This window comes from Ornithorhynchus anatinus, chromosome 8 (assembly GCF_004115215.2).
Source record: "Ornithorhynchus anatinus isolate Pmale09 chromosome 8, mOrnAna1.pri.v4, whole genome shotgun sequence".
Classification (NCBI taxonomy): domain Eukaryota; kingdom Metazoa; phylum Chordata; class Mammalia; order Monotremata; family Ornithorhynchidae; genus Ornithorhynchus; species Ornithorhynchus anatinus.
In genome coordinates, this window is record NC_041735.1 from 69,879,839 (window position 1) to 69,894,579 (window position 14,741).

At 55.4% G+C, this 14,741-nt stretch overlaps 1 protein-coding gene across 1 annotated transcript in view; it reads left to right on the forward strand.

Annotated features, from left to right (window-relative positions):
• Positions 1–7,520, forward strand: part of CALCR (calcitonin receptor) — a 57,597-nt gene extending 50,077 nt beyond the window's left edge. Inside the window, exons 9-13 of the mRNA XM_029070886.2 lie at positions 149–209; positions 447–513; positions 3,250–3,468; positions 4,846–4,887; positions 6,217–7,520. Coding sequence (XP_028926719.1) covers positions 149–209; positions 447–513; positions 3,250–3,468; positions 4,846–4,887; positions 6,217–6,438 — 611 coding nt within the window. The 3' untranslated portion in view covers positions 6,439–7,520. The remainder of the gene's footprint in view (positions 1–148; positions 210–446; positions 514–3,249; positions 3,469–4,845; positions 4,888–6,216) is intronic.
• Positions 7,521–14,741: the final 7,221 nt, after the last annotated feature.

A 14,741-nucleotide genomic window follows, 5' to 3' on the forward strand; every position in this document is an offset into this window, starting at 1 on the left:
GCTGTCTCTCTCTATTGCTCTGCACAGAGTAGGGGCCTACTGCATAGTTAGGGGGACTCGGTACAGTGTCCTGCACGCAATAGGCAGTCAGTACAGGGCCCTATTCGGCAGGAACAATGACCTCTCACCCTGCTCTCTGCATTCTCAGGGTTCCCGTTGGTGCCGGCCTCGATCCACGCAGTGGCGCGGGTCAAGTACTTCGATGACAGGTGAGGGTATCGCCACGGCCGAGGGGCCAGAGATCCGGGATGCAGGGGGCTGGGAGCATGAGGGGCAGGGGATGGGAGGGGCCGGGGGGCGCGGGGGGCAGGGGCGTGAGCCCGAGGGAGTGGAGATGCCAGAAAACCCCCAGGCACGAGGGGCGGGGGACGCGAAAGTCCGGGCGTGGCTGGGGCGGGCGGTCGGTCGCGGCTAAGGATGATGGTGACGGGCTCTTTCCCCGACAGCTGCTGGATGAATGTGGACACCTACCTGCTCTACATCATCCACGGGCCCATCTTGGCCGCCCTCCTGGTGAGAACACACTCCACCGCCATGCCGCAGCCCAGCGTGCGCTGAGGCCAGCGCCGTGGTCTGCTTCCGGTCCCGAGATTCCCCCCAGGCCGGACCGGACAGTCCTGCAGATTGGGCCTCATCGAGGCTGGGAATCAATGGGATCAATCTACCAATCAATGAATAGAAACAATCATATTTATTGAGTACCTAATGTGTGCAGAGCACTAGGCTAAGCTCCTGGAGGAGTGCAAGACAACTGAGTTGATAGACACAATCCCTGTGCTCAAGGAGTTTCCTTTCTCCTTTCCTCTCCACCCAAACGGCTATCTTACTGTTACAGGCTCTCATAATATCCCGGCTGGATTGTTGTGTCAGCCTTCTCTCTCATCTCCCTTCCTCCTCTCTCTCCCCGCTCCATCTATTCTTCACTCCGCTGCCCGGCTCATCTTCCTGCAGAAACGCTCTGGGCATGTCACTCCACTTCTTAAAAACCTCCATTGGTTGCCTATCAACCTCCGTGCAAAACAAAATCTTCTCACCCTAGGCTTAGAGGCTGTCCATCACCTTGCCCCCTCCTACCTCTCCTTCCTTCTCTCTTCCTACCGCCCACCCCGCACCCTCCGCTCTTCTGCCGCCCACCTCCTCACCGTCCCCCATTCTCCCGTAACCCACCGTCGACCCCCGGGCCACGTCCTCCCGCGATCCCGGAACGCCCTCCCTCCTCTCCTCCGCCAAACTAATTCTCTTCCCCTCTTCAAAACCCTACTTAAAGCTCACCTCCTCCGAGAGGCCTTCCCAGACTGAGCTCCCCCTTTTCCCTCTGCTCCCTCTCTACCTCCCCTTCACCTCTCCTCAGCTAAGCCCTCTTTTCCCCCCTTTCCCTCTGCTCCTCCCCCTCTCCCTTCCCCTCCCCTCGGCACCGTACTCGTCCGCTCGACTGTCTATATATCCATCACCCTATTTATTTTGTTAATGAGATGTACATCTCCCTGATTCTATTTATTTGCTATTGTTTTAATGAGGTGTTCATCCCCTCGATTCTATTTATTGCTATTGTTCTTGTCTGTCCGTCCCCCCCGGTTTTACTGTAAGCCCGTCAAAGTGCAGGGACTGTCTCTATCTGTTACTGATTTCTCCATTCCAAGAGCTTAGTACAGTGCTCTGCACATAGTAAGCGCTCAATAAATACTATTGAATGAATGAGTGAATGAATGAAGGAGTTTACACTCCCAAGCCAGTAGTACAGTGTTCTGCACACAAGCGCTCAATAAATACCATGGACTGATTGAATGCGGGGGAGACAGGCATCGAGAAAAACGACAGAGAGGAGGGAGGAGGAAAAGGGATCCGCGGTTGTACCATGTAATATAGTAGGGTGGGTATAGAAGTGTCCACGGGGTTGTGAGGGTTCAAGATTGTGAAAGTGAGTGGCTGGTGTAGCGCGTAAAGCGGAGGGAGAGGTGAAATTAGTTAATGAGCAGAGATTGTGGAATCTGTGAAATGCTTTAAGAAAGAATTTATTCCAAGCTCAGAGAAACTACATAGAGATTGATTTAGTGGGGGCAGAGTCATGTAAAGAGAAGGTGCCCAGTATGGTGTCCTGTAGGGAGTAGGTGCCAGAGGCCTTACCATATAAAGAGTAGCTGCCCAAAACAATGTGCTGTAGATGGGAGGTACCCAATACAGTGTCCTGGAGCCAGGAGGTGCCCAATTCAGTGTCTTTTAGAAGCAACATAGCATAGTGGATGGAGGACAGACCTGTGAGTCAGAAGGTCATGGGTCTAATCCTGATTCTTCCACTTGTTTGATGTGTGACTTTGGGCAAGTCACTTCACTTCTCTGGGCCTCAGGTACTTCATCTGTAAAATGGGGATCGAGACTGTGAGCCCCTTGTGGGTCAGAGACTGTGTCCTACCCAATTTGCTTGTGTCCACTCCAGCGCTTAGTATAGTGCCTGGCACATAGTAAGTGCTTAACAAATACCATTATTATTATCATTATTGTAGGCAGGAGGCATCTAATACCTTGTCCTTTCAGATGGGAGGTGCTCAGTAATGTCCTGTAGACGGGATGCTCCTGAAAAGTGTTTTGTAAATGGTGGAAGGTGCCCAGTAAATACTACTGAGTGAAAGCAATACTGACTTGGAGAGAAGTCGGCGTCGCCTCATCCTCCTCCTCCTCCTTCCCTCCCCAGTTCTCCTGCTAATAATAATTATGGTATTTGTTAAGTTCTTACTATGTGCCAAGCACTTTGTAAGCGCTGGGATAGATACAAGGTAATCAGGTTGAACACAGTCCCTGTCCCACTTGGGACTCACAGTCTTAATTCCCCATTTCACAGGTAACTGAGGCCCAGAGAAGTGACGTGATTTGCTCAACGTCACACAGCAGACAAGTGGTGGAGCCGGCATTAGAACCCATGACCTTCTGACTCCCAGGCCCAGGCTCTATCCACTACACCATGCTGCTTCTAACGGAACATGGAGAAGGATTTGGGGAGGGTTCATGGGAAGAGAGTATGGGGGGAGAGACCACAGGGAGGAAGTCTGGGGCACCTCTGTGGCTCCCCAGCGATCTGGCCCGGCAAGATGGGAGACGTCCCCTCCGGCCCGCGGCCAAGCCCTGACCTCGCCGCCGGGGGCTGGAGGCCGGAGGCCGGGGGCTGGAGGCCGGACCCTGGACACCAGGCTGGGGCCGCCGGGCGTGGAGAGGAGGGCAGGGAAGGCCCCGACCCACCAGTTATGCCCTCCGCAGGTGAATTTCTTCTTCCTGCTGAACATCGTGCGGGTGCTGGTCACCAAGCTGCGGGACACGCACCGCGCCGAGTCCAACATGTACATGAAGGCCGTGCGGGCCACGCTCATCCTCGTGCCGCTGCTCGGGATCCAGTTCATCATCATCCCCTGGAGGCCCGAGAACCGGCTGGCCGGGGAAATCTACGACTACGTCATGCACATCCTCATGCACTATCAGGTAGGGGCCGGGGGTCGGGGCGGAGCAAGGGGCGGGAGCGGGGTCAGAGGGCGGAAAAATCTACCACTCTGTCACGCGCTTACTCATGAGAAGCAATGCGGCTTAGCGGACGGAGCACGGGCCTGGGAGTCAGAAGGAGCTGGGTGCTAGTGCCGACTCCATCACTTGTCTGCTGTGTGACTCTGGGCAAGTCACTTACTTTCTCTGGGCTTCGGTTCCCTCATCTGTAAAACGGGGATTAAGAGGGAGAGCTCCATGTGGGACAGGGACTGTGCCCAACTTGATTAACTTGTATCTACCCTAGCGCTTTGAACAGTGCATGGCACATAGTAAGCGCTTAATAAATACCATCATCAACTTCACTGCCAGGTGGGTTGGGGCGGAGCCAGGGGGAGGAGAGGGGTCAGAGGCCATTCACACACATTCCCTGCCCACAACGATCTTACAATCTGTACAGTCTAGACTGCAATAATAATAATAATCGTAGTATTTGTTAAGCGCTTACTGGGAGCCAGGCACTGTACTAAGCGCTGGGGTGGATACAAGCAAATCGGGTTAGACGCATCCCTGACCCACCTGCGGCTCACACTCTTAATCCCCCTTTTACAGACGAGGTAACAGAGGCACAGAGAAGTGAAGTGACTTGCCCAAGGTCGCTAAGTGGGGATTAGAACCCGACTTTAGACTAGACTCCATCATAGTAATGATCGTGATGGAATTTGTTAAAGGGCTCACAATGCATTCATTCATTCAGTAGTATTTATTGAGCGCTTACTATGTGCAGAGCACCGTACTAAGCGCTTGGAATGTACAATGCGTCAAGCACCGTTCTAAGCACTGGGGATTTTATTATTAAGGGCCGTCGAGTCGTTTATGGGTAGATACCACTTAATTGGGTTGGATACAGTCATGCAAATAGAGAAGCAGCGTGGCTCAGTGGAAAGAGCCCGGGGTTGGGAGTCAGAGGTCATGGGTTCTAATCCCGGCTCTGCCGCTTGTCAGCTGGGTGACCTTGGGCAAGTCACTTCACTTCTCGGTGCCTCAGTTACCTCATCTGTAAAATGGGGATTAAAACTGTGAGCCCCATGTGGGACAACCTGATCACCTTGTATCCCTCCAGCGCTTAGAATAGTGCTTTGCACATAGTAAGTGCTTAACAAATGCCATCATTATTGTTATTATTATGCAAATGCTCCTGCAGTAGCAGGTGGTTTGGGAGAGACTGGGGTCGGGGTCAGGGGTCGGGGTCAGGGGAGGGGAACGAGGAGAGGGGATTGGAGGCAGGGAGGGAGGGGGGATGATGTGGAGGCCGGGCCTGGAGGGGGGAGCTCTCCCAGACTAAATCGCAGACCCCAGAACGGCCCCTTTGTGTTTCAGGGTTTGCTGGTCGCAACCATCTTCTGCTTCTTCAACGGAGAGGTGAGTGCTTGGGTGGGAGAGTCCCGGGAAGGGGGGAGCCCGCGCAGAGAGGGACATTGTACCGGATGGCTATTGTATGCAGAGCACTGTCCTCAGTGCCTGTGATGTGCATAGTACTGTACTGGGCCCCTGCTGTATGCAGAGCCCTATCCTTGTACTTTCCAAGCACTTAGTACAGTGCTCTGTGCACAGTAAGCGCTCAATAAATACAATTGAATGAATGAATGAATGAATCCTGAGTGCTTATAGTGGGCCAAGTGGACAGAGCTATGGACAGAGCACCGCTAAGCACTGTATTGAGCACCTCTGGTCTGTGAGGCATCGTACTGAGCACGCATGGTGAGCAGAATGCCGTACTGGGCACCTGCTGTGGGAATGTGTCTGTTTTTTGTTATACTGTACTCCCCCAAGCCCTTAGTACAGTGCTCTTCACACACTAAGCGCTCAATAAATACAACTGAATGAATAGAGCACTGAGCCTACTGTGTGCAGAGCACTGTCCTGAGCGCCTGTGGTGTGCAGAGTGCTATACTGGGCAACTGTTGAGGAAAAAGCACTCTTCTGTGAGGCTGCTCTGTGCAGTGCACCGTATTATTATTTTTATGATGATATTTGTTAAGTGCTTACTGTGTGCCAAGCACTGTTCTAAGCAGTAGATACAAGGTTATCAGGTTGGACGCAGTTCTTGTCCCACATGGGGCTCACAGCCTTAAGCTCCATTTTACAAATGAGGGAACTGAGGTATGGAGAAGTGAAGTGACTTTCTCAAGGTTGTCGAGAACCTTGAGACAAGTGGCAGAACCGGGATTAGAACCCAAGTCCCTCTGACTCCCAGGCCAATAATAATAATTATTATTATGGTATTTGTTAAGTGCTTACTACGTGCCAGGCACTGTTCTGAGTGCTAGGGTGGATACGAGCAAATCGGGTCGGACACAGTCCTTGTCCCATGTGGGGCCTCGCGGTCTCAATCCCCATTTTACAGATGAGGTCCCTGAGGCCCAGAGAAGTGAAGTGACTTGCCCAAGGTCACACGGCAGACACGTGGCAGAGTCAGGATTAGAAGCCATGACCTTCTGACTCCCAGGCCCATGCTGTATCCACTACGCCACACTGCTTCTCGAACGGTATTAAGCCCCGGTGGTGTGTGGAGTGGCGTATTGAGCGCCCATGGCACGCGGAGTGCTGTATTGAGTGCCCATGGTGTGCAGAGCACCGTACTGAGCCACTGAGAGAGTAGAACAGAAGCCAAAGCTGCGGTGCGCGGGCCCGGGAGGGTTCCCCCCCGGGGCCGGGCGGCCGTGACGGACCATCCCGTTGCCCACGCAGGTGCAGGCGGCGCTGAAGAGGCAGTGGGCCCAGTACAAAACCCAACTGGGGCAGAGGCGGCGGGACCACTGCTCCACCCGCTCCACCTCCTACACGGCCACGTCCATCACCGAGGTCCCCGTGTACCTGTTCCCCCACGCCTCCAGCAGCGAGCACGTCAACGGCAACTTCGCCGAGGACTCCGAGGTCACCGCGCTCAAGTCCGACGAGTCCTCCGCCTGACCGGGGGGAGAGGGGACCCGGTGCGCCGCCGCCCCCCGCCACCTCTTCCTGGGGGAGCCCCCAGGGGGGCTGTGGGCCGCCTCCTCCCCATCTCCCCCCCACAACCAAGACGGAGTCACTTACCCGGAGGGCGGTGGGGACCGTCAGGAGAGAATCGTCCGCCGTCGCCACCGACGGTCTCGGACGCTGGGAGGGCGACGGGGCCTGTCAGGCAAGAGCTCCCTGCTACCGCCACAGATGGACTGCCACGCCGCGAGGGCGGTGGGGGCTTTCAGGAGCCGGTCCCACACGCTCCCCTGCCTCCTCCGTCCCGGATGAACTCACCACCAAGATGGCCACGGGGCCAGTCGGTGCCAGTCCCACCACAGATGGACTCCCGCAGTGGGAGGCCGGCGGGGTCCACCGGGAGGGCGTTCCCGGCCACCGGCACCGACGGACGCCGCCAGCGCCGATGAACTCACCCGCTGGGAGCCCGTCAGGAGAGAATTCTCTACCACCATCCCAGAGGGACTCGTGTACCCGCAAGGCGATGGGACCTGGCAGGAAAGAACTCCCTGCTACCACCACTCCTGCAGTGGGAGGGCGGTGGGGGCCTTCAGGAGCTAGCTCCCTCCCACCCCGATCCCGGACGGATTCACTCACCAAGATGGCCACGGGGTCGGTCAGGAGCCAGTTCTTCCCCACTACCACAGATGGACTCCCCCAGTGGGAGGGCAGTGGGGCCCTTCAGGAGACAGCCCCACCGCCCCCATCCGTCCCAGGACTCACCCACCGAGATGGCCGTGGGACCTGTCAGGAGCCAGGTCCTCCCCACTACCGCAGATGGACCCCCCCCCCTCAGTGGGAGGGCAACGGGGTCCTTCAGGAAAGAGTTTCCCGCAGAGGGACAGATGGACTCACAGATGGAGTCACAGATGGACTCCCTCACTGCGAAGGCGGTGGGGACCCTTCGGGAGCCAGCCTTACACCCCACCTCCGTCCCGGATGGACTCACCCACAGAGAGATCCATGGGACCTAATAATGTTGGTATTTGTAAAGCGCTTACTATGTGCAGAGCACTGTTCTAAGCGCTGGGGGAGACACAGGGGAATCAGGTTGTCCCACGTGGGGCTCACGGTCTTAATCCCCATTTTACAGATGAGGGAACTGAGGCACAGAGAAGTGAAGTGACTGCCACAGCTGACAAGTGGCAGAGCGGGGATTCGAACCCCCGATCTCTGACTCCAAAGCCCGTGCTCTTTCCACTGAGCCACGCTGCTTCTCTATCTCTTCTCTGTCGGGAGCCAGTTCCCCCCAGATGGACTGGCTCACTGGGAGGGCAGTGGACCCCACTGGGAAAGAATTCCCTGCCTCCAGCACAGATGGATTCATTCGGTGGGGCCGATAGGAGAGCGTTTCCTGCCACCACCGCTCAGTCAATCCTATTTATTGAGCACTTACTGTGTGCAGGAGACTGTACTGAATGCTTGGGAGAGTACAATGTAACAGACACATTTCCCTGCCCACAACAAGCTTAGAGATGGACACAAGGGGAGGGTAGGAGGGCCCTTCAGGAGTGCGTTCCCTGCCACCAGCATAAATGGACTCACCTACTGGGAGGGCGGTGTGGTCCATTAGGAGACCATTCTCTGCCACGGTACGGTGGGGCCCTTCGGGATCCAGCCCCACCCCCCAGGGGCCCGGTCCAGTGTTCCCCGTCATCCTGGACCCCTGGGCAAGGTGGTAGTCAAGCTCCAGCAGACCACACAAGAAGAGAAAGAATAATTAATAATAATGATAATTATAATTATGGTATTTTAAGTGTTTACTACGTGCCAGGCACTGTACTAAGCACTGAAGCACAAACAAGCAAATCGGGTTGGACACAGTCCCTGACCACGTGGGCCTTAGAGTCTCAACCCCCATTTTACAGGAGTAACCGAGGCCCAGAGAAGTTAAGTGACCTGCCTAAGGACACACAGCGGACAAGTGGCAGAGCCGGGATTAGAACCCGTGACTTTCCGGCTTCCAGGTCCATGCTCCGCCCAAAAGGCAGGGATCCCGGGCATCTAAAGACCTCCTTCCATCACCGCCTGCTCCCTGCCGCCACTTTCTTCCCCTTCAGCGTGGTCGCGTTCCCAGCTGACCTCGTGCTTTCCCGGCCCCAGGGCCCCCAACGTGCCTGGGAACAAGAAGTGGCTTGGGAAGGGGCTCTTGCCAGGAGCTGGGAGGTTTGAGAGGGACAGGGGGCCGCGACCAGACCTGAGGTGGCGTCCTGCCACTGCCCTCCGGAGCTGCGCCCATGTGCTCAGGCAGGGTGAGCCACACTCGACTCTAACAATAATCATAATTAATCATTCTGGTATTTGTTAAGCGCTTACTATGTGCCAAACACTGTTCTAAGCACTGGGGGAGATACAAGGTAATCGGGTCGTCCCACGTGGGGTTCACAGTCTTAATCCCCATTTTACAGATGAGGTAACTGAAGCACAGAGAGGTTAAGCGGCTTGCCCCAGGTCCCCCAGCGGACAGGTGACAGAGCCGGGATTAGAACCCACGACCTCTGACTCCAAAGCCCGTGCTCTCGTCGTTAAGCCGCGCCGCTTCTCTGTTCTACACGCTGCTCTGCCCGTGTCCTCCAGGTGGTCAGCATCTCCCCTCCCAGGCAGGCCGGCTCCTGGGACTATCGCCCTGGGGAGGGTCTGCGTTGGGGGGACGGAGAGGGGCAGATGGCACAGATGGCACAGCCCCTAGAGGCGGGGTAGACTCTCTCTCCGAGCGCCTACATCCCCCTCTCCTCCCTGAGCGTGAAGGCCGGGCAGACCTGGGGTCACGGCAGGGAGGGGCCTCGGTCACACTCTCTTTTCCACCCCTCTGCCCGGGGGGGGGTGACGCCGAATCGGGTGTAAGATCCAAACCGTGTCTTTAATTATTAAACGCTGGAAGACTCCTCCAGAGGATGCACCGAAGGCCGTCTGAGACATGTGTCAGCTGGAGGGTCGGCTTACAGTGTCGCGACCGGGGGTCCCGGGGAGAGGGGCAGCCTGGAACCGCTAACATCTGCATTTCTAGCGGGACAATCATTCAGTCGGCGGAGGGGCTTTACCGAGCATCACTGGGAGCTGAACCGAGCGCCTGGGAGAACACGATAGAGTTTGTAGACATAATCCCTGCCTTCAAGGTGGTTTCAGTCTAGCAGGAGTGACCGACAAGAAATTACAAGTAATAGAGTTTAAAGATATGTACATAAGTGCTACTGGGGAAGAATATTCAAGGGCTTAGTAAGAGAGTGCTACAATGTGTAGGTAACCGGGAGGTATGGAAGAGCTCAAGTGACAGTAGGGGGTGAGGAGATGAGAGATTAATCAGGGAAGGCCTCTTGGAGGAGATGGGATTTCAGAAGATTTTGAGGGTGGGGAGAGTAGATGTGAAAGAGGAGGGAGGAGGTAAGCAAGGGGTCAATGGTGAGAGAGGTAAGAGCGAGACATGGTGAGGTTAGTTATAAGTGTGCGAGCTACGGTGTAATAAGAACTGTGGCAGATGGAGGGGGGCGGTTCTGAAGGAGATATGTCCATGGAGTCTTATGGATCGGGGACGATTTGTTAAATGCTTACTACGTGCCAAGCACTGTACTGAGCACTGGAGTAGATACACGGTAATCAAGTCAGTCACAGCCCCGTCCCGCATGGGCTCTCAGATTTTTCATTCCCATTTTATAGATGAGGAAACCGAGGCACAAGGAAACGAAGCAACTTGCAGAGCAGGCAAGTGGTGGAGCCGGGATTAGATCCCAGGTCCCCTGACTCTCAGGCCCGGATACCTTCCGCTAGGCCACGCCGTTCCCCGGGATGATAAGCTGATTGGGTGATTGGGCGGCCGACCCAGTGCCCCCAACACAGGAATGATTGTCCCACTTTACTTATACACACAGGCCCACTGGGCCTGTTGGGTGGGCAGTGTGATGCCCTGGGCTCAGAGGGCGAGGCCGCGGCACAGCCCTGAAGGACGTTCGCTTCTCAACAGGGGAGGTAGGAGACTAATGGGGGGCCGCCGTGGGAGCGTCCCTACCATCTGCCGCACGGGGTGTCTCGAGCCGCGGCTCTCTGGCGGAGGCGCCCCGTCCCCAGGCGGGCAGGCCGGCAGGCGTCCAAGCCAGCGGTGCCCGCCCCTCCCCGGCAATCACCATGATGGGGCTATTTGTGCAGAGTGGGACGATTAGGGAAGACGGACTGCAGTTTCTCAGAAACCGTCTTTAACTTGGGATGGAGGAATCAGGGACGGGGGGGATGCGGGTGGAGGGGAAGCCGGGGACGAATACCATCTCTGAAATTTGAGCAGAAATTGGCGTCTGATAAAGAAGAAACTGCCCCCCTTCTTCCGCCGCCCCCACCCGGAGGCTGGAAAGAGAAGAAAAGGCAGAGTGAATCAATCAGTCAATGATGCGTAGAGTGCTTATTATGTGCAGGGAACTGTATTAAGCACTTGAGAGAGCATACTATAACAAATAAGCAGTGTGGACTAGTGGATAGAGCACAGGCCCGGGAGTCAGAAGGACTTGTGTTCTAATCCTGGCTCTGCTGTGTGCTGTGTGACCTTGGGCCAGTCGTTTCACTTCTCTGTGCCTCAGGTACTTCATCTGTAAAATGGAACAGGGATGTATAATAAAAATAATGGTATTTGTTAAGTGCTTACTATGTGCTAAGCACTGTTCATTCATTCATTCAATAGTATTTATTGAGCGCTTACTATGTGCAGAGCACTGGACTAAGCACTTGGAATGGACAAATCGGTAACAGAGAGAGACAGGCCCTGCCCTTTGACGGGTTCACGGTCTAATCGGGGGAGACGGACAGACAAGAACAATAGCGATAAATAGAATCAAGGGGATGAACATCTCATTAAAACAATAGCAAATAAATAGAATCAAGGTGATGTACATCTCATTAACAAAATAAATGGGGTAATGAAGATATATACAGTTGAGCGGATGAGTACAGTGCTGAGGGGATGGGAAGGGAGACGGGGAGGAGCAGAGGGACTGTTCTAAAGGCAGGGGTAAATACAAGGTAATCAGGTTGTCCCACATAAAGCTCACAATCTTAATCCCCATTTTACAGATGAGATAACTGAGGCACAGAGAAGTGAAGTGGCTTGCCCAGGGTCACACAGCAGAGAAGTGGCGGAGTAGCTCTTTCCACTAAGCCATGCTCTACCACAGCGCTTACTACATAGTAAGCGCTTAACAAATACCATTTTAAAAAAAGTAGACACGTTCCCTGACTGTAACAAGAGACCCCTGGAATGTGAGGGTGAGTGACCGGGAAATTCCGCCCGGAGAATCCAAGAGGCTGGATGTCCTCCAGGCACCCCCCACCTCAACTATACTCATCATAAAGTAAGGGAGGAGTCACTGCCACAGCGCGGGGTGATCATCCAGAATCTGACATACATCCTCCCTTCCACCTGGCAACCGTATGGCCGGAAAGGTCAACTATGACAGAGGGTTTGGGAAGGTCACTGTGCGGGAGAGTCGAGGGGGTCGGACGGTCCGCGTTGGGTCACTGGGGGAGAATCAGGGGAGGAGAGAGGAGAGTCAGGGGTGATGGAAGATTCGTGCTGGGTGAGCGGGGGACAGTCAGGGAAGGGGAGGGGAGAGTCGGAGGTGTGGGATGATCCTTGATGGGGGGAGAGTCGGATGGAGAGAGGAGAATCGGGGCGGGGGGGGTGGATGGTCTGTGTTGGGTCTCCCGGGGACAGCCAGAGATGGAGAGGAGAGTCAGGGATGTTGGATGGTCTGTGCTGGGTCATGGGGAGATTCAGGGATGGAGAGGGGAGACTCGGCTGTTGGACGGTCCATGAAGGGTCACTGGGGGAGAGTCACAGATGGACAAGGGAGAGTTAGGGGTGTTGGCCAGCCCAGTCCTAACCATGAGTGTCCCGGAGGACAACCAGTCTCTCCACTCCCCACCGCCCCTGTCAGACCCAGAGTCCGGGACCTGACTTGGGAATGGGGCCACTCTCGCTGTCTGATAGGAGTTCGGTTCCCGATGAAACCCTGGGGCCAATCTGAGCCCTTCTGATTCACACCCCTAGCACGGGCTCCCTCCTCCCAACCAAGTGGGCAGAAACAAAGCCCTTGGAACCGCGATGCAATCAGCACTGCTTTTTTGGCTTCCCGGTTCTTTCCTCTCACCAGCCGAATGGGAGGCCCACCGCACCTGCCCTGCCAGGCACGTCCCCTGCCAGGAAGCCGCGGCGGGGCACCGGAGGGCGGCTGGAGGGAGCGTGGAGGTGGGAAAGCCGAGAGGGGCAAGAGGGGCCTGGAAAGAGAAATCTGCTCCCGGGCTGGACACTTCTCCTCCAGTGCCTGACCCCTCAGATGGACTTTTTATGAAGACAGAGCAGAGCCGATGAGCACGCACGCGCGCTTGTTACGGATCATGGTTATTAGCGTTCACGTAGTGGGTACGCCTGATCTGGGGTGTCACCAAGGTCGGTGCCACTGAGGCGAAGGTGACATTGGTGTGAGACTGCCCCCGGCTGCAATGTCTGCACACACAGATCTCCCCTCGCTGCAGTGTACGCAGAGATTTCCCCTTTCTGCAGTGTCTGCACACAGAGGTCACCCCTGCTGCAGTGATCACGTAGAGTTCCCTCCCCCCCCCCCCGCAGGGACCACACGAAGTCCGGGGTGTTGGATGGTCAGTCAGTATTAATTAATTAAATTAGTCATATTTATCGAGCACTTACTGTGTGCGGAGCACTGTACTAAGCCCTTGGGAGGGTACAATCTAACAATAAACAGACACCTCCACCACGCTTAGTACAGTGTCAGGCACAATGTAAGTGCTTAACAAGTACCACGATTATTATTATTAATACCACCTGCCCATAACGTGTTCACAGACTAGAGGGGGAGACTGACATTAATATAAATCGATAAATGACAGACATGGACCTAAGTGCTGGGGTACTGGAAGAGAGGGATGAACAGAGGAAGCAAGTCAAGGTGGCGCAGAAGGGAGTGGGAGAAGAAGAAAGGAAGGCTTAGTCAGGGAAGGCCTCTTGGAGGAGGTGCCCTGCTGGGTCACTAGGGGAGAGTCAGAGATGGAGAGGGGAGAGTCGGGGGTGTCGCATGGTCCACTCCCAGCCACGAGGGAGGGTGTCCAGGTGGGTCACCAGCCCACGGTTTCCTGCAGTGTCCCGGTGCTGCTGTTGGAGTCCCGGGCTGGATGGTTCATAGCTGGTGGCATTTCTCGATTTTGGTTAGCTGTCATAGGATGCTCTGTGCTAGGTCACTGGGGGCGAATCAGGGATTCTTCACCCCGAACGCTCCCCGATACACACTTCCTTCCCTGAGATGGACTTCGGGCGTCTCCACTCCCAGCTGACACCCAACCTGGCTCCGTTTCTCACGGGTTTCAGTTCTTTGGGACGAGGCGGCTCCGGGCAGAGTCTGGCCGTGGCCCGTCCAGCCCTCCGGAGCTGAAAGAAACAACTCGGAAAACAGAGCCGGCGCTCCCCTCTCTGCCCCCGACCCTCCAAATCCCGCCTCAGAAGGCCCCATCGGCTTCATATTGTCCCGGAGGAAGCCTTGAATGTTCTCTCTCATCGATCACCCGGGCCTCCTCCTGCTACAGGCTTAGTCTCTTGGAAATTCGCTTTAGGAACTTCGTTTTGTGGGGAGTGGAGATGGGGGAGGGGGCGGTTCTCAACTGTTTACTTAGAGCCTCATTCAAGCTCTCCATCCAAAACCCACAGTGCTCAGCCAGAGAGCACTCGGCTCCAGGGCCTCCGTCCTCGGACCCGACTGACCGTCACAGACGAGGGCGGACCCTGCTGGCCCGGTGATTGGCGCGGCCTCTTTCCATCGCCTCCCAGCTGCCACGAGACTTTAAAAAATAGCCTCATCGAACGGGGTTGCACTCTGCTAACTGGCAAGGGTGAAATGGGATTTTCGCTTCAACCGAACAATACCCCCGGAACTCACCCCACAGGGGGTTTCCCGTTCCTCGTGCGCACAGAGAACAAAATCAAACTAGAGACTCGCGCTCTTCTGAAGCCACTCTGCTCGAAGGGTAGAAGAATTAAATTTCATATTAACCTCTCCCGAGGTTCCCGGGCGTTATTTTTCAGTGCACAGGAGCAGTCGACCAGTGGTATCTATTGAGTGCTTACTGTGTGCAGAGCACTGACCTAAACACTCGGGAGAGTACAATATAACAGATTTGGCACACGCATTCCCTGCCCACAAGGAGCTGACAGTCTAGGGGAGTACAGCTGACTGACAGGATAAGAGATTCTACCTCAGGATATCACTGGG